This window comes from Phalacrocorax carbo, chromosome 2, assembly GCF_963921805.1.
Source record: "Phalacrocorax carbo chromosome 2, bPhaCar2.1, whole genome shotgun sequence".
NCBI lineage: Eukaryota > Metazoa > Chordata > Aves > Suliformes > Phalacrocoracidae > Phalacrocorax > Phalacrocorax carbo.
In genome coordinates this window covers 109,535,138-109,559,571 of record NC_087514.1, presented here as the reverse complement: position 1 = coordinate 109,559,571, position 24,434 = coordinate 109,535,138, and the positions used below count along the sequence as shown (strand labels likewise).

At 42.2% G+C, this 24,434-nt stretch overlaps 2 protein-coding genes across 7 annotated transcripts in view; one reads left to right on the top strand and one right to left on the bottom strand.

Annotated features, from left to right (window-relative positions):
* The first annotated feature begins 8,144 nt into the window (after window positions 1-8,144).
* SEC61G (SEC61 translocon subunit gamma) lies at window positions 8,145-11,608 on the top strand. 3 transcript variants are annotated; one of them, XM_064443820.1, is made up of 4 exons: window positions 8,145-8,255; window positions 9,213-9,312; window positions 10,530-10,632; window positions 11,499-11,608. In XM_064443820.1, the coding sequence occupies exons 2-4, from the start codon at window positions 9,219-9,221 to the stop codon at window positions 11,506-11,508; spliced, it is 207 nt and encodes a 68-aa protein (XP_064299890.1). In that variant the 5' UTR covers window positions 8,145-8,255; window positions 9,213-9,218; the 3' UTR covers window positions 11,509-11,608. The 3 variants fall into 3 exon arrangements, with proteins under 3 accessions (XP_064299890.1, XP_064299889.1, XP_064299891.1); XM_064443819.1 differs by lacking the exon at window positions 8,145-8,255 and adding an exon at window positions 8,355-8,456; XM_064443821.1 differs by lacking the exon at window positions 8,145-8,255 and adding an exon at window positions 8,490-8,860.
* A 1,284-nt stretch (window positions 11,609-12,892) lies between these two features.
* TPK1 (thiamin pyrophosphokinase 1) overlaps window positions 12,893-24,434 on the bottom strand; it is a 308,752-nt gene continuing 297,210 nt past the window's right edge. For all 4 annotated transcript variants that reach the window (XM_064443817.1, XM_064443814.1, XM_064443816.1 and 1 more), the window contains one exon: window positions 12,893-13,173. In XM_064443817.1, coding sequence (XP_064299887.1) covers window positions 13,055-13,173 — 119 coding nt within the window. In that variant the 3' untranslated portion in view covers window positions 12,893-13,054. The remainder of the gene's footprint in view (window positions 13,174-24,434) is intronic.

Below are 24,434 nucleotides of genomic sequence, written 5' to 3'. Positions count from 1 at the left end.
ATATATTTTTATAAAAGAAGAGTGAAATATTAAATTCAATAAATAACTCCAAAGATGAGGACAATAATGCCTTGTGATATGAATTTCACAGCTTGACTCAGCACTAGGTTCTAATTAGGATTACAGCTCTTACAGGCCTAGATATCTTTATTCCAGCTGCATAAACCCAGAATAACAAAAATTAATGACTTATTAAATACATATGAGATTAAGTTCTCTGTTGCTGCTATAGTGCTGTTGACTACACTTAAAAACTGTAATATTATACATGCCAGTACCAAACAGCTGCCAGGCACTTTTAAAATTAATTTTATAAAGGTACTCCAGATTTAATTCAGATTATGCGGTATGAATTCGCTAGAAGCAAGATACGAAATCCAGTTAATAGCATTATTGGGATAGCATTGTGTCCACACATTAAGACAGATGCAAGGTTCAAAGTGCAATTTGCAGATAATCATTTGGGCAAGATTATTTCATACTTGACTAATTTAGATAACAATTTCAAAAAGGTGCTAATTAAAAAATGCCTGGGGCTGTCACTTGCTGCCAAAATTGCAGAAATGCTGCCATTGAAATGTTTCCATCTAATTATTAAAATAAGCATTTGGACTAGTTCAGGAGCTGGAGAACAGACACAAACTCACTGTAGCGTTAGCAAAACTCACTTTTGAAACTTCCTAAACCTGATTACTCCAACATTTTGGATGCTTCTACAATACTAACTCCATGATTAAGGGGAAGTGACATCTGGGTAATAAAGGCATCAGAAAGTACCAGATCGTCAGGTATTTATTTTTTAAACTAACACCATCTTGCAGGCTTCTGTCCTTTTCTCCAGTGATGCAAGTAATTGATTTTTATCTTACTGGGAAAGGAAGTGAGGCAAATGAGATTCACAAATATTTCATTGCCTGCTCCAGTTACAACCGTTACTGACAGGGATAAGGAACTACCGGCAATTTTGTGTTGAAAAATTGCTGGATACATTTGTACCAGATGAACAGAAGATTCCCCAAATCCTTTCCACCAAAGCAACTTGGAGCATTACGGGTGAGATAAATAAACAGAGTAATCCATCAAATCTTATTATTCCCTGTGCAGGATCAAATAAAACTCACCAAGACTGCTGCAGATCCAGACGAGCTAGAAAGGTCTCGCTGTGAAAAGCAGCTTCTCCCTTATGCTCCCACTTGCATGTGAGGAGGACCATGCACTCAACTAGTAACCAAACAAAACTGCTTCTCTAATGACCAACATTTTCAGATCGTTCTCAAGAGATCTTTAAAGGACCTACAGTTCAGAGACACTCTAATCTCTGCTCTCTGAACAGTGGGTCCCATCAAGGTTTCTCAGGCAGACCACCTAGAAACTGGAAGAGTCAAATCTCCCAGATCCACTCAAACTTCTTTTTAGGTAACACGTGGAGCGAAGATTTGTAAAGGCAGAAATGAGGAGAGGGCGGCATTTAAAAATATCACCAAAAGAGTAGGAAAACGTAAATTAAAAAAGAAACTTTGCAATTCTAGTTTTCTGAAGTTCAAGAATGATCCCCATCCCTGCAAAACCTTCCAAAGCTGACTTTCAGTTCTGACATACTCAAACTCTTCTGGATTCTTTTATGCCCAAGTTAAATATTTGAGTATGTTTCCAAGGCACCCTTTGTGAAAGCACATGCTGCTAGTGTGCGTGAAGCACACAGCTCCTGTGCAAATCAGTGACATGTCTGCTTTGGCACAGGCACTTGGCAAAATTCAGGAGACTTCAACAGTATTACAAAATGTGAACCCATAAAAGCTTAATCTGAGCCAAAGGCAAATGTCCTACTTAATCTGAAAGCAGGAACAAAGACAGGCAGCCAACCAAATTTGTACAGACCAGTGGGAAAAGATATTAAAAAACCCTAGGGGCAAGTAAGTTATTGCTCTTTTCAGTGGTAAGAACTTTATTCTCTGTCCACCTGTATCCTTTCAGCTGCTCACTCTACCCTACCCATCAGATGGTACCCACTCTCATAAAGCGGTGGCTCTCAACTTCTTTCATGTTTTTTAGTTTTACAACAGGCAAAAGCTGAAGAAACACCTCCAGAGAAAGAGGTGGCATTCTGGCCAACACTCTTAGCCAGCGGGGATTTTGGACCTCACCAGAGGTGACATGTATTGAAATAGCTTTTACACCAAAACATGTATCATAATAGCAGGACTGGGGTCCAGCTCAGCTGATCCCATTACCGGGATAGAACAGACATCCCAAGCAGTTACTCCTGAGCCATAAACTGAGTAGAATGTGTACTGAAACATCACAGAAAGAAAATATAGTTTTAGTTTATTACACATGTAAAATACCAAAAAGGGTCATGCTTCACAAACTGAGATAAGCGCAGGTGTGCCAAAACAAAGTTAAACAAGAACTCATCCTAGACGTGGGACTTTAAATAAATGCTTTGACACTATAGCCATGCAACAATGGACTGCTTCTTCATGGTTACTGAACACATTGGTTGCTCTGTCATCTTGGCTTCAAACAGACAGGGGCCATGTTCAATACACCTGAGAAGATGCTTTGCTTGCACTTTTTGTTGCCGCTTCTGTATCTGCTATATGATTGAGCCTTATATATAATACATGCAAACATTGCATTTTTTTGAAAGCCATTTTTTAATGTTTGAATACACACAAAGCACCTGAAAAATATTTCTGCTGACATAAAATGCTCCTCTGCTACAAAAAGAAAGCTATCACTTCATTTCTAATCAAACTTTGTCCTCAGGGAAAAAAAGAATAATCTTAAGGTTAAGAATATTTCCAATTTTAATTTGGCTTTTTTTTTTTTTAATCTAAGGTGGCATAGTAATATTGCTATTAGGAAGAATTAAGTAATTTCTCATCATACACAAAAATGTTCAGGTAAAAACTGTGAAGATGGGAACAAGGCCTGTATCATCTGTTGCCATTTACTGCAGCAAGATTTAAAGGAAGCATTTTCTGGCCAAGTGTTTATCAAAGTTACTTTTCTTATTACTTTAATTTTGTCAGATGAGCCCAGAAATGATGGGAGAATTATATTAACTGGCACAAAATAAAAATCATGACCTTAAAAAGTGGTGCACCTCAAAGAAAGAATTGGAAAATGGCTAAAAATAAGAGAAATCACAGCCATCAGTGGCAGCTGTGCTAAACCAAAACAATATTACAAGCACTGAATCAGAGAAGCTAGGAAGTATTTGATTTTTTTTTACACCTCAGGCCTGAACAGCTGATGGAGGAACACCTATTCCTCTGTTAACTTCCCTATATTGCTTTGCTATCTAGAACCCTTATCTTCAGACCTTTTTAGTTTGAGGTATCATTCAGTAATGCCATTTTAGGATACTGCTCTTGTTCCTCTCATATTGCGTCTATCATTACACAGACACAAATCTTCCAAGTGCTCTCACTCTTCAGGTCTTTCAAATTAAATTGAGCACGGACTTTGTTTAAAAGGTCATCTTTAAAATTATACACAATAAATCTAACACTGGTAAAAATCTATTTTAATAGCACTCCTCCCTCATACCCACATTTCATCTCCATTGAATATTAAACAACACAAATCAAAGGATAGGGCTTGTTGACTGCTTCAGACCAGTGACATTCCCTTTCATAACCATGGCATTAAAGCCTGATCTAGTGGCATTTCTATAATTAATGAGGCTAACCCAAAGACACGGACCACAAACACTTCATCATTTCCTTCTGAATGCTGAATCTGAGCTATCATTTCCTTCCTAACATTAATTCCTCATTTATGTTCTTCCCCTACATCTGTACAGCTACTGAGGAGGGAAATCATCTTTCTTCCCATTGTAAATCATGCAGATGTGCTTATCAAGTCCAAGCAGAGACTCAGGATCATTTAGGAGAATGAAAAGCAAAAAAAAAAATTTAAATGTCAGAAGCACACAGATATTCCAAATGTTCCTCAAGATATAAATTAAACAAACATATTTATGATAATGTAAAATTACGAAATAAAAGGTCCCATATATCTTAGCAGTTTCTAAAGACTGAATTTTATAGTAATTTAGTCATCCAACAACACCAACTGTGTAGTGATGGATGATTAGCATGACTTCAGTCAATGGGGCTACTGTTCTGCTTTGAAAATCTGAGGCACCTTCCTGCAGCACTGTTCAACAAGCTGCTCTGTCGAAGGAAGGCCCTTAACACCTTTCCCATGCCACCAGCTTGCTTTCCCACCTTGCTCTTCCTTCTCTGCACTCTTCCCTTTTTTGGGCTGTAAATTCATGCTGCTGTGTGGTCTTTGTTCTCTGCTATGTCTGTTTTCTGTCCCAGAGCATACCCAGATGCCCACTGTTCCCAGCAGCCTGTCTTCCTTGTGTTTGTTAAGTCCACAAGCTGCCTCCTTCCCAGTTTTCTTAAACAACTTATTTGCCTTTGCTGCCACACAGGATAATAATTTCCCCCTCAAATTCATGAAGGTAAGTCAGATTCTGTCCCCAGAGGCTACCCTGCTCAAATAATCCATCCCTTCCAAAAGCTCCCCTGGGGAAGCAACTGGTCTTTTGCCTTGCCTCCCTCCAGTTCAAGTGCTGCCTCATGCCCTGCCACAAGGAAGGCATTTGGAGACCCTGGGCACAGCGTTGGCTGTGCCTCCTGCCCACCTGCTCACCCCTCTGGCCCTTCCTGCTGGGGAGCAGCATGATTCCTGCTGCCCATTGTGGGATGGGAAGAAGACAGCTCAGCAAGGCTCCATGTCCTAGATATATCACTTTTCTGCAGCCACAGGAGACTTGCCAAGTATTTTCTTCCAGGACGTGGGCAGTACTCCTTAAAACAAGAAAGCCAGACTTCCAGGTCTCTCCTCTCTGGCATGCAGAGAAAAGAGAACTTCCCCTACTATTGAACTGCTGCTGAGGCCAGGCAACACTAGCCTCACAGAAGCCTGATCAGGAGCAGGCACTTTGCTCTTCCCCTTTGCCTGGGGATGGAACAGAGGCAGGGTAGGGAAAGTGGGGTTACCTCCCGCAGGGAAGCTTGGAGGCCTGTTCAGACAGAGCTACTATTCTGTCCTCCCTGTGCTGCTCAGGGATTGCACATGTGCCATCTCAGCACACAGAGGCTGAGCTTCCTCACGTACTGAAGACTCTGTCCTTCCCCCTCTCCAGCTTATCATGCATTACATTTGCTGCAACTACTGGCAGGTATCTGGCTCCCGGTCACCCTGCCATGCTCTGCAGGCTGCAGCAGGCTTACCATGGGGCAGGCCAGCAGTGTGGAACTGGAGAGGCCGAAGCGGAGATTTCACAGAATCAAAGAATGGTAGGGGTTAGAAGGGCTCTCTGGAGATCATCTCATCCAATCCCCCTGCTTGAGCAGGCACACCTAGAGCAGGGGGCACAGGAACGCATACAGGCGGGTTTTGAATGTTTCCAGGGAAGGAGACTCCACAGCTTTTCTGGGCAGCCTGTTCCACTGCTCTGTCACCCTCACAGGAAAGAAGTTTTTCCTCATATTCAGTTGGAACTTCCTGTGTTCTGATTTGTGCCCATTGCCCCTTGTCCTGTCGTTGGGCACCACTGGACAGAGTCCAGTCCCATCCTCTTGACACCCACCCTTTAGATATTTATAAGTATTGATAAGATCCCCCCTCAGTCTTCTCTTGTCCAGGCCGAACAAACACAGGTCTCAGCCTTTATCTCGCTCCCCTTTCAAAGCACGGGCATCAGCATCCAGATCCAGGGGGATGCATATTATATAGAAGTCTAATGTGCCAATAGTTAAAAGCAGATATTCATCTCACATGTCCTCCAAAAGAAACAAAATACAAATCAAAATGTGTAAATAACCAAAGTAAAGCTATGATCAAAATAATTCTCTCATCCTTGGAGCGTAAGATAGGATAAAAAAAAAGTCACTCCAGTTTATGCAAAACAAATATCCAGTAGCAAATCAGCATTAACACACCACAACATAGAATAACAACTCTTTTTCTGTTGAGAGAATGATTAGATACTGCTTAGATAGTAATACATGCAGACTTGTAAAACTGTCATGAAAATTTACATGTGCAAGCACACCACTTTCTTCCCCAAACTTGCAAGGACCATAAAGAAGTAGAAACAAAACACCCTAGCAATAGTCTAGAGTCTAGTTCCCACATGCGTGGGAAACGTAAATTTTTCCATATCTTCTGTAAATGCAGGTGACTCTTTGTAAATATATACAGAAAAGTAGTATAGTTGCCCTGCAGATGAAGTCTAAGTAGCAATATATTAGTTCAAGGACAATTAAAAAAATAAATGTTGTAAAAGAGTTTGAGGAAGAACAGCAAATGCTCTCTGTGTACAGAACAGGACTCTGCCTCTCCCCCAGGCTGCTGAAGTCCAAACTTGCAGCCTGTCAGGGAAAGAAGAGAGCTCATCACGGGAAAGTGAGGGACAGCTGAGATTCTACCCCATCTCAGAGAACCCACAGCAATGAACCCACAACAAACCCACATTGTTAGGCCAGGCAGGATGTGCTATGATTCTCCAGAACGTTTCTCCCAAAGAAAAGCAATCTAAAATAGGGATTCTGGGGAGGGGGGGGAACTTTATTTCAGCAAATGCTTTTAAAAATCAAAATCTAATCCAACCACAAGTCTATGTCATGAATTGTTTCATACATGCGTGTCTTCTTTCAGGGTAATTTCCCCTGCCACCCCTCCAGTCATTGTCATTTGGTTACAGGAACCAAGTGCTGCGGAAACCATTCCTCTGTAGCAGTGGTTCACGTCAAGGCTCATCACGCAGTACACCTTGAAATGTGGGTTTTCTCTGTTGGTAAAGTCTCCAGCATTTACCTGTGACACTGAAGGGAAAAAACAATCTAACAAAACAAAAAACTAACAAAAGCAGCCTCCATGTAGTGACTTCTCATGCAGAACACCAGCAACCTGCTCTGCCTCACCAGGCACACACTATGGCTATCAGGCCCTCATCTGTTTTCCTTACAGATCTTTCTCTCCCCAAGTGGTGAGACTGCTCATCCTTGCAGATTACAAACTGGCCTCAAAAACAAGAGACAAATGATACACATATCTGTCGTGGGAGGCCTAACTGACTCTGTGATCCTTCTGTGCTGGTGTGCCAATGGAAAAGGTCCACCAGAATTTGGCCACCAAAATTACGTCCCCATCTGAGGCACAGTGCCAGATGAGGTCTGATTCAAAGCAAAATCCAAAGCAAAGTCAAGCTTTCGGAGAAAACTTGTGGGGGAACCCAAGGCAATCACCCTCCAAAGACAAGAGAACTCTCCTATTTGAAGGAGACCAGTAATATTGAGCAACCTGACCTGTGGGCAAAGACAAGGAAGGTGGCTGCCAAAAATCTGTGGTATATCCAACAGCCCCCTGCTGTGACACGATGGTACTTCATCTGTCACGATGGCTGTCAGCAGAAAGTTAGGTCCAGAAAATGTTTTGTGCACAAACTGACAGTGAGTTGGGATGAACACAGTGTTTACCTGATCCAGCTGCAGAAGCCCCACAGACTGGCTGATTAATAATTAATAAGCTTTGAGTACTCAATATGCACTCAAAAGAGCAGCCAACCAGGAATAGAGTTCTAGACGAAAATTAACAATATCAAAAGCAAATTTAGGATAAAAATGACTGTTATCTTTGTTCTTCCCTTACCTGCTACATGACCTGATTGTCCTTTCAAAAACAGCAAGAAAGGGCTCACTTTAGGCAGTGACAGCCTCCTTCACCCCCTCACGCAGGGAAGTGTTCTACATCACGCCTGTGGCGCTGAAGTGTAAAAACTTTTCCCGTTTCTAAGCGCGGAGCTGCACCCTCCCCTATACAGAAACGGCCACAGGAGCCGATGACCCTTTCAAAGGTGACGAACTCCTGCAGTTCGCGACGGCTCCAGCGCCCCGGGCCACCAGGAGGTGTCCGTCTCACGGGCAATCGCGGCCTGAAGAAGTTTTTCAGGTCGGGTTTCCCCCCTCCCTTCATCGAGCAGCGTTTGTCACCGGCACGCTGGTGCCATCCTCCCTTTACTTCCCGCTGCGGGGCTCTCGGACCCTACGGCCGCCACGGCTCCGAAAAGCAAATTCACCGCCCAGCGCCCACGGAGGCGCCGCCTGGAGAAGCGACCGGCGCATCCACCGGCCCCCGCCCCGGCCCGGGCCGGGCCTCCCCAGGGAGGGCTGGGGGCGCCCCACCGCGGGTAGAGGCCGAGGCTACGCGCGCGAGGCCTCGGCTCACGGGTGAGTCAGCGGGGTGGGGACAACCGGGAAGAAAAAAAACCCAAAACAAAAAAACCTCCCATTCCCCCCCCCAATCCTTCTTTTTCTTCTTGAAACAAGGCCGCTCCGCCCCGGTGGGAAGGGCGCGACTGCGCGCACGCCGCAGTGACGTCACCGCCCTCCGCCACTGTGCGACGTGGCCTTCCGCCGGCAGCGCGAGCGGTGAGGGCGGCGCGGGGCGCTCCGGCGGTGGGAGAGTGGCGTGAGGGGGGTCCCTGGCCCTGGGCTCGGCCTCCGCCGGGCGGTGCGGGGGTCCCGGGCGCCCCTTGGAGCGAGGCCGCAGCCGCGCGTCCCGGGGCGGGGGCGGGCAGGGCGGCCCGGCCCGGCCCGGCCGCAGCCATGAGCAGGAGCGGCCGAGGGGCGCCTGGGCGAGGGCGGTGTGAGAAGGTCCGGTGGGAGGGACCCCCAGTGTCAGGGACCCCGCGCTGGTTAATGCCCGCAGGTCCCGCCAGCCTGGTGTCCTGCCGGGGGCGGCAAGCGCCCTTTGAGAAGGAAATGAGGCCGTGGCATTCCTGTCAGCGCTCACCAGCCCTCCCCAGCTTTGGCTCGGGGGCTCCCTGAGCTGGGTGACTCTTGCTTATTTTGAAATCTTCAATAGTTTTCTTGGAAACAACAGGATGTAAGCTGAAAACAAGCTGTGATGGAGCCGCTGTTTTCCTGTTCTTTGCTGAAAGGCCTAATTTTTCATATTTTTATAGGTAGTGGTGGGTCATCCTGTTTATATATTGACACAGTGTCTTTTATTTTCTGCAAAGTGCAAGTCTCTTAAAACCCAGTTAGGTTGGAGCATGACATTTTAAGTTATCCTGAGTCTTTACAAATCTTGTAGTGCTGCCTCTACTTCTGTAATTTAAAAATTATCATCTCTTTCAGTATATACTTGGCACAAACCAGTACTAAATCTGTTCATGTTTGCAGGTAATCATGGATCAGGTAATGCAATTCGTGGAACCCAGCCGTCAGTTTGTAAAAGACTCCATACGACTTGTTAAAAGATGCACCAAGCCTGACAGAAAAGGTAAAGCATGCAATAGAACAGAACACGGTCTTTATTTCATCTTACGTTTTACCCTGTATCTTTCCATAAGTGACTTGGTTTATTTGTCATTAATGTTTCTCAGCTTCCAGGATGAGATTTAAACTTGAGCAGTTGTCCAATTGGGTTTATAGTCCTGGATATAATAAACTTGAATGTGTCCTTTTCTGGTGTGTATTTATTTAGTCAGGTGTGTGAGAATGGTATCACACCTCATCTTATGAAATAGGCTAAGTAGCTGAAATCAGGCATTTTGAGACAGACAAGTAATAATTTTCCCATATTAGGTAAACTGATCTGAGAAGACCTTGTGTGCACTTTGAAAAACGAGTGCAGCTGTCAAGTTTGTCTGATTGCAGTCAACTTGGGGAAAATTCTGGAGGAAACTGCTTGTTGCATGACACTGGAGGATACACTTCATTATAGGAGACTTAAAAGGAGCTAGGATTGCCTTTTGCAGTGTCCATTCAGTGCTTCACAGGTGTCAGTGACTGCCTGATTGGGACAGGAAGAACTTTGCTGCTGTAAGTATAGCAGAGAAGATTTTTGGGCTTTTTCTCAAAGATATTAGAGGGAAGCTGTAACTATAACCAGAATGTTACGGTTGACCTTAATGGTAGTTGTTACGATGCTTTATTCACGTGCTCGGGATGAAGTTTACTGACATCTTTTGAGATCAGTAAGGAGCTTTGTTCATTTTCAGACTGGCAGACAACAGCCCCCTGGTGAGGGGCTGTTGTCCATGAAGTCCACTGCATGGTTTCTGTCTTAAATGAGAATATCACTTAAGTAGGCAATTTTTGCGGGGACTTAAGATGACATCTCCTTGTGACAAACATAAATGCAGCTTTCCCATTTTTTTGTACTGTATTGAGAACTATTTTCAGGGCTTGTAGGAGGTACAAAGGAATGATATGGGATGTTGTTGTGAATTGTGGGTATTTCTGATTCTGCTTACTATTTAGAATTACAGAGATTCGCCATGCTTTGTGGAAAGCAGCATCTTTTCTCTTAAAATCTCATCTGTCTTCTGAAAAAGTGGATTTGTTTCTCAATGTCAACACAGTTTGCTTTTGAACTGCTTCCTGTGTTAATATTACCGTTTTCTAAAGAGAGATCTCTCCTTGGGTCACTGTAGTGCCCATCTCCTCTGTGCTATACACAAGGTTTCCTAGACTAATATTTCATTGTTTTTGCAGAGTTCCAGAAGATTGCCATGGCAACAGCAATAGGCTTTGCGATAATGGGATTTATTGGTTTCTTTGTCAAATTGATCCATATCCCAATCAACAATATCATCGTGTAAGTAAATATGAACCTTCAGTTCACTGAATTTTACATTTGGTTTTACCTGTTCAATTTTAAATAGAGGACGTTAGCGAGCCCTACAGGATCCACGTTGCTTTAGTATATGTGCATTTCACATGTTAGTGTAATATGACAGGTATTACTTGATTCAAAGGACTTTATCAGGAAGTAGATTGTTAATTTAGCATGCGGCAAAATATTAGATCCACAGTCTTCAGGCTTTTTTGGAGTATTCTGCTTCAAAACTAAACATCAAATATTTTGATTTCAAGTTCCTCAGTGTATGTTTATCCATAGAACATTTGCCTTATTTGGATCTTGGATACTTCTACTGTTTCTGGTTTATAATTTGGGTATCCAAGGTAAGTACATGGATGACAAGGTTGAGAAAACTGATTGTGCTGGAGGATGACAGGGCACAGAACAAAGTTGGTCTGGCTTGTTTACTGAGTGCTGGATGTGTTTGAAACTGTTTTGGTGTAACCGCATTCTGTAAAATACCTTTTGGAGTGAATGTTGCAGCATGAAAAACTTGACCTTTAAGTTGACCGGCAGCCATGGTGCTCATATGTTAACAGTACCAATTAAACCTCCACAGATTCTCCAGAGGGGATGTAATTCCTTATCTAGCACTTGAACAGGTTAAATACTGTTCTGCGACCGTGACATGGGGCTTGCTTCTACCTATAAGATATACCTTGTCCTCCAGGCAAGGACAAATGTTTGAAAATAGGAGATAAGCTGTAACAGTAGTAATGTTTGTGCTAACCAGGCAATGGTGGGAGGATAAATTAGACCTCAGATGGGATTACTTGATCACACTTGATTAGTTGAAACTGATTACTTTGTTCTCTCGACAGAGGCGGCTGAATATTCATCATGAAGAACAAGACACTGTGACATTTGCTGCAAAGATTTCACAGCTTTGTAACTTGTTTGCTATTAAACAAGCTCAGTTTGGATTTTCAAACATTCTTGTAATCTTATTCCTCTTTTAAAGTGTATGTGATCATACCTGTCTATATTACAGGCTTTTTTTTTTTCAGTAGTACGAGAATGGGGTTTTTTGCTTTATTTTGTTTGTTTTGTTACTTCTTTTAACCCTAATAGAATCATTCAGGTCTCTAGTCCAACCTTCTGCTCAAAGCTGGGTCACTGTTGCATTCTGATGAGTTTGCTTAGGGATTTGTCTAATCAGGTATGAAAATCTCCAAGGGTGACAACTGTACGGCCTCTCTTCAGAAGCTGTTCCAATGCTTAATTTACTGCTTAGTGAACAGCATTGTTCCAGCAAAAGTAGGCAGCAATAAAACAGCATTACTGGATCCTCTCAAGTGCTCATTTAAAGGTCTATCAACTGAAATTCTCATCACTAATTTCTGGAATCACCGTCATTACCCCCTAATTCCTTCCTGCATTTGAAAGTCCGTTAGGTGATATTATGTACTTGACTGGAAAAAACCTCCATCAAATTAAGAACTTGCATTGCCAGTCCTTGTTCTGATGGCACAATTAAGAAAGCCAAACCTAGCTGGTTCCTAAGATGTACAGGTTGAGGTTAATGTAGTTGTCAGAAATACTACGCAGTCCTTCAGCAAATCAGCAACTTGCTCACACTGTTGGATAGGATATACACCCATTTTGGATACTGGGCTCTGCATTTGCTGACCTGGAAGTTTCTATTATTAAATGATTGAATATTTTGATTTTAAAAACTATGCCTGCAAAAACTCTGGTAGATGTGACGCTCTTCCTCCTCAGATTAAGAACCTTGTATTTCACTCCAAAAAGCTTATAGTAAGCATTTGGTATTTACAGAAGTTACAATGCTACTTCTATTACAGGCTTTAAAAGCACTTAATACTGGGAAATCTGATATTGGTATTACAGCAGACCTGAAGCTTCTTCAGTACAAACTTGCTTCATAAGTAGAAAAGTTCAATTATTACTCTTCCCGAGAAATCTTCGCCAACACCTACCGATGTTACAAACCAGGACAGAAAAATGAGATTAACTACTCTTAGTGCTATCACCTTTTAATATAGTTATGTGCAACTGTGTACTTTATTTCCCTTTGGCAAAATAATTCAGTATTGGAATAAAATACTTTGTAAGAATAGTCTGAACTAACCCGATAAGCAGTGGCAGTTTCTTTACATTCACTTCGGTTTGTGATTGTATTGGCTGGCAGCTCATGTGTCTTCTGATTTAGTGTGAAGCACCAGAACGAAGTACTCAGTTATTGCTACTAATCTTGATTTGATCGCAAGTGACTTTTATTTCAGACTTGTTTTCTCTTCAGTACATAAAATCAGTGCCTGCTTGTATCTTTGGGAACAGCTTTACCATCTTAATTCAGTGAAATTTTGCAGTAATTTGAGCTGACTCAGATCAGAAAAGGCAGCTGTAGCTCATCTTATCTTTTGATAGCCATTGTCCACAGCAGAGGCTTGTCCGTCTCAATGGTCACAATCCCAGAGTTGTCATAGGTATTGGAAGTACTGACGAGTGTTCCAAACTTCAGCACCTGGTTAGCTACAAAAAATAAGTAAAAGACTTAGTGGTACTCTTGAAACAAATGCATTACTGTGCATTTATTGCTGTGAGGAGTGCTGTTCCTGCAAAGAAGGAAAAAAAAAACAGCTGAGTAAATCTAACCCAGATAAACAACATCTGAAATAGCTATGTTAAATATTAATTAGAAGGCTTGTATGAGAGTGTATCTATCTGATGACCTGTAGAGGGAATAAATTAATACTTAATCCCCAAATTAGCATTTTGAGTTTACAGCGGATTATTACAAAAGCAGATTGCTGAATGATCCCCAGAGTTTCACATCTGGAAATTTGTATTTCATTAGCATCAGCTCAAGTACCAGTGCTAGACGAGGTATTTAAAGTAAAAAGAGGCAGAGGATCTTACTATAGTTCCAAACATGGGATTTGCTTTAGCTCAGCAGCAAGCCTATAATCTCTTTAAATGTGAACAGTTCCAGAACGAAGGCCAGCAGTTAAAAGTGGTGTTATTTAACACCCTTTGCTTTGAAGTAAGTGACTTGCATCTTTTCTTCTATGGTGTGCCTAGTGAGGTAGGTGCGCATGTGCATTAGAAACCAAGTGGCATTACTCTAACAAATAGCTAATGTCAATTTTAGGAGAGTTTAAAAGAGCTGACAGTGCAATTGTAATGACATTTTTGAAATATCCGAAGTTTTGAACAACTGTTTTCTATTGTTTTAGCTAATGTAGTTTAATGGTTACATGGACTTTCTACAAGCTGAGACCAAAGATAAAGGCTGGCCTCAAAATGAAAACAACAAACAACCCGTAGTTTAACTTTTATCTCTTATTTATTCCCTTTTGGAGATAGCATTGCTTCCATTTTGCCAACATATGAACATCTCCAAAGCCACTCTTGAGACTAGTCAGTTCTGTATTAGTCCTTGCTTATATAAAGGTTCAGAACAAGAATTCTAAGACTATCTTTCATTTTAGTCTGTAGAACAAGCCAAATGACAGCTCTTACTGGTGCTACTGAGGGTTACGTTTCTATGAAGGACACCAGCAGAGCTGCAGCTGGGGAGAACTGCTCAGGCACATCAGTAAGTCTGCATGGCTTGTCAGAATTGCCAAATCATGCCTTAATACTGCAGGAGTCGTCCTCTGGATTTGCTATCAAGTGACTGACTGCAAATGGAGATCCCTGTGATCAAAAGGTGTGCAAAACAACATGTGAAGCTCTATTTTGTGATTTGGACAGGAGACAAATATTCCAACTGTGGATGTGAACATGGGCTATAGTAAACTTGGTGTAGTAACATGTCATTACAATACATCTTACACTGTATACCCACTGCTGGAAGCTGCACAGGAGGAACAGATCTTGCCAGGCTGCATGGCTTGAAAATGAGAGACAGTCTGACAAAAGGCAGGACATACAGCGTGGTCCAGTGTCTCTTCTGCCAAATCTGCACTTGCCACTACTTGCTCCTGTTCCCACTCCTGTTATTAGCCTGAAATGAACTGAAAAGAAGGTTTAAGCTGCTAGCTGTATTTGGTTGGAATGAGAGAGTAACACCCGAGTTTCACTACTGCTTTAAACTGAAGGGTCCTGCCACTTGAACCTCTTGGGAGTTTGAAGCATAACTGCAATGCAGTGCTGAAGTTCAGCAACAGAGTGGGGGTGGGGTGGGGGAATGTACTGTACTAGATTAATTATGTACCTAAAACAAAGGTGCTAGATTCTATCAGGATGATTTTGGACACACACCAGTGCTGGGCAGGCTCCCAGACAGATGCCAGGATTAAGGAGTTTTGGTCTTTGACTTTGGAAGATATAGCACAGGCCGATGGGGTTATGCCTTGTCAGAAACTGATGCACTGGACTGAGTTACCACAGAAGCCAGATTTCACCCTTTGCAGGTAAAAAGGTCATTTAATGAAGATGATGTGACACATGGGCCGAGTCACTTTGTGTAAAAATACTCCCAAAATACTGTGTTAAGCGTTATGATCAAGTTGTGAATGTTTCCAGTCAGTTTTAAGTAGGAAATAACCTTAAAGAGTTTAAAATATTTGTTGACACACAAATTATCCATTTTTGGTTACTATATATTGAAGCCTGGGCCGGGGGGAAGGAAGAACTTAATGGATCAACTCTTACTCTTCTTCTGTATAAACCCACTCGTTTAGTATCATTACTTCTTTGCTCAAGACTGTCAGAATAATTCTTAATGTTTCAGCTTTGCATATGGAATAAAGGCTCTGTAGAAGGCAAGAATTAAGAACAACATGGCAGCTTAATGAAACAAAATCTAAAGCATTATTTCTTCATGCATAAAATTAAGTGAAAATCTTGCCTTTTTTCTTCTTTAAATAAAAAGCTCTTGCCCACTAGATGGAGCCTTTTATCTTTCTCTACCAGATTTTCTTCTCTGCAAGGATCACAGTTTGAAATGTTGAAATGAAAAAATGCAAAAACTATAAAACAGTACTGCTGATTCACGTGGCTCAAATGGACCAATTCCAAGTATGTGGTTTCACAACCAGCCAACATTTCAACTAACAAAATTAAACATGCATGCTTTCCATTCAATAAATGAACAGTAATTAATGTGAAAAACTAGGTTTAAGCCAGTAAAGGAAACAAGAGGATGCACATACCTACTGCTTCTAGGAAAACTTCCTGCTGTGTCATGCACTATGATGTGAAGTTTACAAGGTCAAAGAAGTGGGAAGTTTTATCAGTTCATACCTGATCCATTCCCTTTCATTAAATGGCTTTCAGTCTTATTTGTTAAGTCCTTGCAAGAACTTATGCCTTGGGAAAAAACTTATCACAAAAAAAAAAAAACCAACCCAACCCAAACCATTCTCACTATTGAGGTTATTTTTCTGAAGTGCCTTCCAAAGAAAACAACTTTTATTTTCTAATATTAAGTATTTATAGTTTGGATGGGTACCAAAACTGATTTTAATAAAGGATTTCACATTGTGATTCTTTTTTTAAAAAGCCAAATCTCAAAAACATTGAGATTTCAGAATTCTCTAATTAAAAGAAATTTTATTTTGGATGAGTGAAAATTTTCTTTTAGAGGAAGAGTAGGTTTTTTTTTTTTCCATGAGAACCTTCAAGACCTCATTTGGATAAAACCAGAACTGATTCATTGAAAACAACACCCCGCTCTTCCAGCAGTGTTAGACTTTTTTATCCCTGAAGTTTTGTTTAGTGCTTTAGTTCCAATCGAACTGTGTTTACTGATAATAGACTATTGATGACAAAAATACTCTAGCCAGTTCCTCCAATGTAGCTATACTATTTTTCAATACTCTCCATCTATAAAGTCAGCATGTCTCGGTGGCACTGAGCCTAGGTGGCCAGACCTCTAAGGAAAGTAGTGGGGGACATAAGTGGTTACATGACAAGGTAACTAAGTAGGAGTTCTGTGGTGTGGTTTTGAAGTCTGATAACTCTGGCCTTCAGAACTAAGAGCAAACGCTATTCTTGCCTTTAGAAAACAAACAAACAAACCCCAACCAAACAAAAACCAAACAACAAAATCTATTATGAGATGGGTTTTTATGGTGTACCCTATGTTCTTATTGGTAATGAAAGATTCTAATTTCTGTCTGATGGATTGCCATATATGAATAATTCAGACCTAACCACAGTCATGGGCAGGCTTCTTTTGACATGGTAGTGGAGGAATGTTTTTCTAACGGTTTTTGTTTTGTTTAGCAGGCAGTTGAATCTGTCAGGGTTTGAGAATGTTGGAAATAATTTAGAGAAGAAATCTGAGGGCTCATAGGTGAGCTTCCCAAAGGACCATAATCACAAAGGTTGTTATTTCTCAGACATCCCTTTTGCTGACCAAATTATATGACACAGGAGGTCTCATTAGCCCTAAGACTGCCCATTTCCACTGTTTAATTGCTCATCTTTTGATAATTGTTTTTTTAAAAATACACAATTCTAAGGAGGCCGTGTAGAAAATGTTAATCTCATATGCAAGATTTTGAAAATTGGTTACTATAATGGTTGCCAGAACATTTGGAAATGTTAACAAAATGCACCCTGTAAGCAATCAAGCTATATTAAAAAAAAAAAAATCCCAAACCTAAACATGTATTTTAAAAACTCTTACCGTATTTATACCTCTACCATGGTTGGGAGCTTTAATGGATGGTACTGAAAATGAGACCTAAGCCTTGCTTGCAATAGGTTCACTGTTGCGCTGCAGGCTTTCAGCCTGGAAACTGAGAAACAGTGTGGACTAATTATAACTAGAATGGGTCTCGTCGCGTTAGGTGCTGCAAAAACACTAACTCTCAATATCAGGTTCCTCCCCATAATAACTGTATTCATGATATAGTAGGCTTATAAAAATTATTTCTATGACTTCATTGTACCATTTAGGATACTTAAATTTAAAGTTCAGTCCGGCAGAAGAGCGCTTATATCAAGGTCTCCTGTACATTTTATAAGCTGCACTTAAGCGGGTCTTGAGGGAGGCATATACAGAGAAGAAATTTCTTCTCAAACATCATGGATGGCAAAAGCAAATGATGTAATTAATTTGCTAGGCTTAATTGAACTAGCAGGCCCTCTGGTTATTCCTACATCTCTACCAAAACCACAATGAAATCCAGACAGTTGAGAGAGAGGCTTTTAACTGCAGTATCTAATGGTCATACCGCAAGAGGAGTTTATGAGGTGCAACTCACAGAATCACAGGTTGGAAGGGACCTCAGGGATCAGCTAGTCCAACCTTTCTGGGAAGAGCACAGTCTAGACAAGATGGCCCAGCACCCTCTCCAGACGACTCTTGAAAGTGTCCAATGTGGCCAAGTCAACCACTTCCCTGGGGAGATTATTCCAATGGTTGACTGTCCTCACTGTGAAAAATTTCCCTCTTGTGTCCAATCAGAATCTCCCCATTAGCAACTTGTGTCCATTCCCCTTTGTCCTCCCCATGTAACATCTTGTAGAAAGGGAGTCCCCATCTTCTTTGTAGCTACCCCTTAAAGTACTGGTACATGGTGATGAGATCCCCTCTAAGCCTCCTCTTCTCAAGGCTGAACAAACCCAGTTCTCCCAGCCTAGCCTTGTATGGCAGGCTTCCCAGTCCTTTGATCATCTTGGTGACCCTTCTCTGGACCCCTTCCAGCCTGTCCACATCCTTTTTGTATAGAGGGGACCAGAACTGTACACAGTACTCCAGGTGTGGCCTGACAAGTGCTGAGTAGAGTGGGATAATGACTTCTTTATCTCTGCTGGCGATGCCTTTTTTGATGCAACCCAGCATCCTGTTGGCCTTCTTGGCCACGGCAGCACACTGTTCACTCATGTTGAGCTTCCTGTCCACCAGGACCCCCAGCTCCCTTTCCACAGAACTGCTCTCCAGCTGGGTAGACCCCAGTCTGTGCTGCACTTCCAGATTATGTTTTCCCAGGTGTATGGCCGTACACTTTTGCTTGTTGAACTTCATAAGGTTCTTGTTGGCCCACTCCTCCAGCCTATCCAGATCTTCTGGCAGAGCAGCTCTCCCTTCTGGAGTGTCTACTTCCCCACTCAACTTGGTGTCGTCAGCAAACTTCATCAGGCTACACTTGATCCCATTCTCCAGATCACTTATAAAGATACTGAATAACATTGGGCCCAATATTGATCCCTGGGGTACCTCACTTGTGACAGGTTGCCACTTGGAAAAGGAGCTATTTACCACCACCCTTTGGGTGCGGCCTGTCAGCCAGTTCCCCACCCACTGCACAGACCACTTGTCTAGGCCATAACGCATTAATTTCTCCAGGAGGAGGCTGTGGGGGACCGTATCAAAGGCCTTGGAGAAGTCCAGGCAGACAACGTCCACCTCCCTCCCCATGTCAACCAGGCAAGTCACTTTGTCATAGAAGGCCACCAGGTTTGTCAAGCACGATCTGCCCTTAGTGAAGTCATGTTGGCTTTTCCCAATGACGTGCTTCATTTGACTTGTGATGGCCCCCAGGAGGATTTGTTCCATAACTTTCCCAGGGATTGAAGTAAGGCTGATGGGCCTATAGTTACCCGGATCCTCCCTCGAGCCTTTCTTGTGGAAAGGGGTAACATTTGCCTTCCTCCAGTCCTCTGGGACATCCCCTGTTCTCCACGACTTCACACACACACACAGAATCACAGGTTGGAAGGGACCTCAGGGAACTTCTTGAAGATTATGGAGAGTGGCCTTGCAATGATGTCAGCCAGCTCTCTCAACACCCTCGGGTGGATGGCGTCAGGGCCCATTGATTTGTGGGAGTCAAGCTCCTGTAGTAATTCATGTACTAACTCTTCCTTCACCGATGGTGGGTCGGTGTTTGGATCAACCGGCAATTTTGTTCACAAAGCCTGGGACCCAACAGTGCTGGTAAAGACAGAGGTGAAGAAGGTGTTGAGGACCTCTGCCTTTTCTGCATCGTTGGTGATTGAATCTCCTTTTCTGTTTAGCAGTGGGCCTATGTTTTCTTTATTTTTCTGCTTATGGTTGTCATACCTGAAGAAACATTTCCTGTTATTTTTGACATCTATGGCCAATTCCATTTCGAGCTGGGCTTTTGCTTTTCTAACTGCATCTCTGCATGCTCTGGCAATGCCCTTGTAGCCCTTAACGGATAATCCTCCACTCCTCCATCTCTGGTGTGCTTCCCTTTTGGCTTTGAATAGACCCAGTAGGTCATGGTTGAGCCACGGGGGCCTCTTGCTCTGCTTACTTCCCTTTCCTTTGTAGGGGATAAAATTGGCTTTGTGCTTCCAATAGAGAGTTCTTGAAGAAGTCCCACCACTCACTAGTTCCTTTGTCTTCCACAGAAGCTTCCCATCGAATCCGTCCCAACTGAGCCCTGAGTGAACTGAAGTTTGCTCTTCCAAAATTCAGAACCCTTGTCTTAGGGCTGACCTTCAGCATGCTCAGCAGGATCCCAAACTCCATAATATCATGATCACTGCAGCCAAGGCTATTACTAACTGAGATATTACACAGTCCTTCCTTACCAGAAGTAGATTTAGTGAAGGAAGTGATTTTGGTGTGAGAATGGCCAGTCACAACCCATGTCTTTATCTGAAGACATGTAGGAAAATGGAAGCCTTTGGAAAGCCCTTCAGTGCAGCAGCATAGAACAAGGTTCCTCACTTCAGGGTATTTCACCAAGTCAGGGTCTTACTACTGTGACCACAAATGACTGAGAACAAACACCATCACGATAACTGTGTCCCATATAGATACCATGATGCCTATACTATGCTTCCTTATCTCAGCCCTGTATCTCAGTTACTTCCTGCAATATGTAAAGTCACATCTTGCTGATTTCCACCACCAGAAACAGAAGTAGGTACAGGAATACAAGCAGACTGCCACTGCTGCCATGGATGTTTTGGAATATCAAAATAATTAATTATTTATTCAAAGCTTTATTATAGTGAATGTAATCCTCTTCCCCCTAGGCAAACGCTGCATCAAAATGATAGAATATTAAGATCAATAAGCTGAAACACAAGTTAAAGTGAAATATTGAATTACCATTTGGTATCCTATTACATTTTATCTGGAGAGGATTTCCCTGAAGTTCTGTGTTAGGAGCAAAAATCTGCATTTAAATGGAGATGCATTAGTAACGCATGAGCTAGTACTTTGCAGGTCACCCTGTGTCTGCAGAACAGCAGCATTAATTTTTCTATTTAAAAATAAAACCCAAATAGTTTATAGCCTGATTTTCCTTTCATTCCTCCTAGTTTTACACTTGTGATTAGACTGACTTCACTGGAGTTAATCTTGATTTACACTGATGTATACAAAGGAAAAACTGGGTCCTTGATCCCTGTGCAGTGGGAACTACAGAACTGGAAGTTACAAATAGCAGTAATTTACAATAAAACACAAACTATTTTCAATACTGACACAACACAGAAGTACCATAAAGGCTTGCAGAGTCTGCTGGGAGGGGACAGGCTAGCCTGTCATGCACAGATCCCCCTAGGGCCAAGGGGAGTTTTGAATAAGCAGGGATTGCATTGGGCATTTTTAATAACTATTTGAACTTTTGGTACCTGTTTTGTGGCACAGAACAATGGATTTGTAATTTCAACAGATTCGTACAAGCAGGCTCACAAGAACACTGAGAGGCTATGGAGTGATGGGGCTCCAGCAGGCAGGGCCAGGTGGTTATTCCACCGGTTCAGGTGCTGGCAAAGACTCTAAGCAGGGACTCTGCAGCACAGGCTGCCTGGCCTCACATCGGTGGGAATTTAGGAGGTGACAACAAAAGCACTGGCTGTCAAGGCTTAACGATTTCACTTGAAAAGAGAGAAAAATATGTTAACAGAACTGTGTGTTCTACCCTGGATAGAAACCACCCATGTCGGGTGAGCCTTCAGAAATGCAAATAGATGTCAGAAGTTTTCACATTTATTTCCATCACACATTTTTTTCCACATATTTTTCCAACTTTGTAATCATGGTGGTACTGTAAAAATAGCTCAAACTCCTCCTGTCACATCACCTGCTTGGTGGCAATTTAAAACAACAAGCTGATAAAAATGATGCTAAGAAATAGAACACTTTCTACACTAATGTCTCTGCTGCTACTACTGCTTCACCAAAATCAACCAGAATCATTAACTGCAGAAGTTTCTACGCTTATTAGCTGCATTTTAGCATTACTAACAAGAAGTGCTCCAGTGTTTGAGGTAAGAGGTTAAAGTGATTTTGAACAAAGTGGCCTGGAAAGTCTGACACGGGAACTGTATATACTATTTTCAGTAGTGCCTTTCCAGACTAGATGTGATAACCTGCACCAATACTACAATAGTAGAAGAGATTTACCAAAAAGGTAAGTATGAAGAAAGTCAGGGAACTAGTCTGGTAGATTGTTTCACTAAGCTAAAGGCAAAACCAGGCTATGAAGTCATTTAAAGAATTTAGTTTTGCCAGAAGCAGAGTGTTTACTTAATTTTTGATGCTTTCCAGTAAGTTTGTATAATGTTTATCAAACTATTTACAACTCTGAGGGGCTGTACAAGTGACAGGTACTATTAATAATAGTGTTAGAACACTGAAGAAACAGCTGCAGAAATAAAATATAGCTTCAGTTTGACAGTCACAACTGTAGAGAACTTGCATATAATATAGACAAAGTAACTTGTTGCTATTGTGGTCTGTCCTACTTCACGCTGTGAGATAAAGAATGCTATTCTCATAAGAAAAAAGGGCAAGAGTAATGCTGAGATGCATCAGCTAATGAATTGTCTTAGTTCTAAATTTATCCATAAGACATCTCATAGCGCACATCATCCTGTTAAGCTGCCATGCTTTAGAGACATTACTTAGTCACACAAAGCAGAGAAAGGCAATCTGGTACCACACTGAAACTGAAATTAACTCAAAACAATGGCATTCTGTCTTGGCATTTAGGACTGAAGCTCTGGTTTGACATGATGGCACAGAACCTAAAAATACTTGCTATTTTGAAAGCTGGTAAAGCACCAAGTTGATATGATGCATCTAACGGTGAAATATACTGAATTTATTAGAGGAAGATATCAAAATGATCCTAGCAAATGACCACACGCAGTCCTGCAGAAAGGAGTGAAATGCCCCCTACATTCCTTGTGATTGAGCTGTTGGGGACAGGGAAGAGAGACTGGGGGCGAGGAAGGAGAGGCAGTCTTTTCCTGACCCAAATCTCAGGGCTAGTAGACTACGTCCATGTACTCAGGCTTCGAACAACTTGGCACCAGAAAGCTTTTCAACACAACCAGATCCAGGACTGACCTTGATCAACATCTTGCTTCTAGCTACCGTCCTTTTCCAGCACTTCACATAAAGATGAAAAAACACAACCTCTCACAGAAACGTCTCTCTCTCTCAATGGGTTTTTAAGTGTGATATTCGTTAACCAGAACATATAGTTAATTATGTTTCTCTTCTGTTCTTTGGAATCCTGATAAATCCTGTCACACTTAGATTCATAAATTCACAAGAAGAGGCAGTAAAAAAGGATTTTAAAAACATATGCTTTATACAAGTCTTCCAGCTTCTCTATGGTACCCTTTTTCCCATTGTTAGCAAAAATGTGCAGATACAATGATTATTCCTGGAACATCCAAACTGGGCCTGTAGCTGAAATATGGCTATATGGATATTTGCTCAGTAAACACCTACACAACTTGGGTTAAATGGGTATCTTGCCCATCCACTCCACGGAGGACAGCAGCACTGCCATAAACACTGCACAATGGCCTCAGCCAGCTAACCTCGTCTACTGCCTACCAGTGCGTAGGAAGAGTCCCCATCATCAAGTCTGCCATTAAATTTAGCACTGCTCTGCTTCCTTTCTCTGTGGTGGCAATGTGATTTTCCTAAGGGAGTTGATCTAAAGGCAGTCCCTAGCCAGCCCTGAAAAACAAATTTAAGCATGCTAGCTTCTCCTCCTTATCACTGCTGCCAGCACTAGCTCAGCTCCACATCCAGTGTCCTGTTCTGCTGCACAAGTTGCTCTGTGACTGGGCTATGGTGCCAAAAGTGAATATAATTTGACAAAGCTCTGTAAAGGCTCAGTCCTTAACTCCAGCTTCTGCCACATTTTGTAGAAGCAGAGCAGCCAAATGGTAGTGGGCTAGAAACATTATTTGTGGCAGAACAAAGGTGGCTGTACATGACATGCAATGTTACAACACTGAAATTCAAAGCAGATCTTCTGAACTCTGGGAGGGGTTCAACATATCACAAATTTAAACCCTTCCCACCAAGTCCAGCCACCAGCAGAACTGACCCAGTCCACAGTTGCTCTGTTGAGACTCCTGGGTGGCCCCCAGAAGCCACGTATGTGCCATGGACTCTAGACCACCAGCTGCAGATCTTCTTGCTCCCAGACCTCACGTCAATCAAGTTGGCAGAGCAGACAGACTACTAAACTGTACCAGAATAGTGGATCTGGTGCTCAAAGACCTCCCCTGTCCACAAGGAAACAAACAGTTGCCTTCACCTCTGAGCACTGGTCAGAATGCAAAAATAGATGATACCTTCTCTGTGCCCTGCCACACTGAACCCAAGGACAGCTGGTTGCACAGTGGCTTGCAGAGGGCAAGGGCTTCCCCAGCCTTGAATGCAAGCAGCAGCCCCTCTTAGCTACTAGCACTTTTTTACAAATAACCGACTTTGATCAAATTAAATCCCTGACAAATAATTTTATTATGCAAGCTTTAATAGCAAACAGCACCATTTCCTAAAAGACTTTTATGGAAATATGATATTACATTTACACGGACAA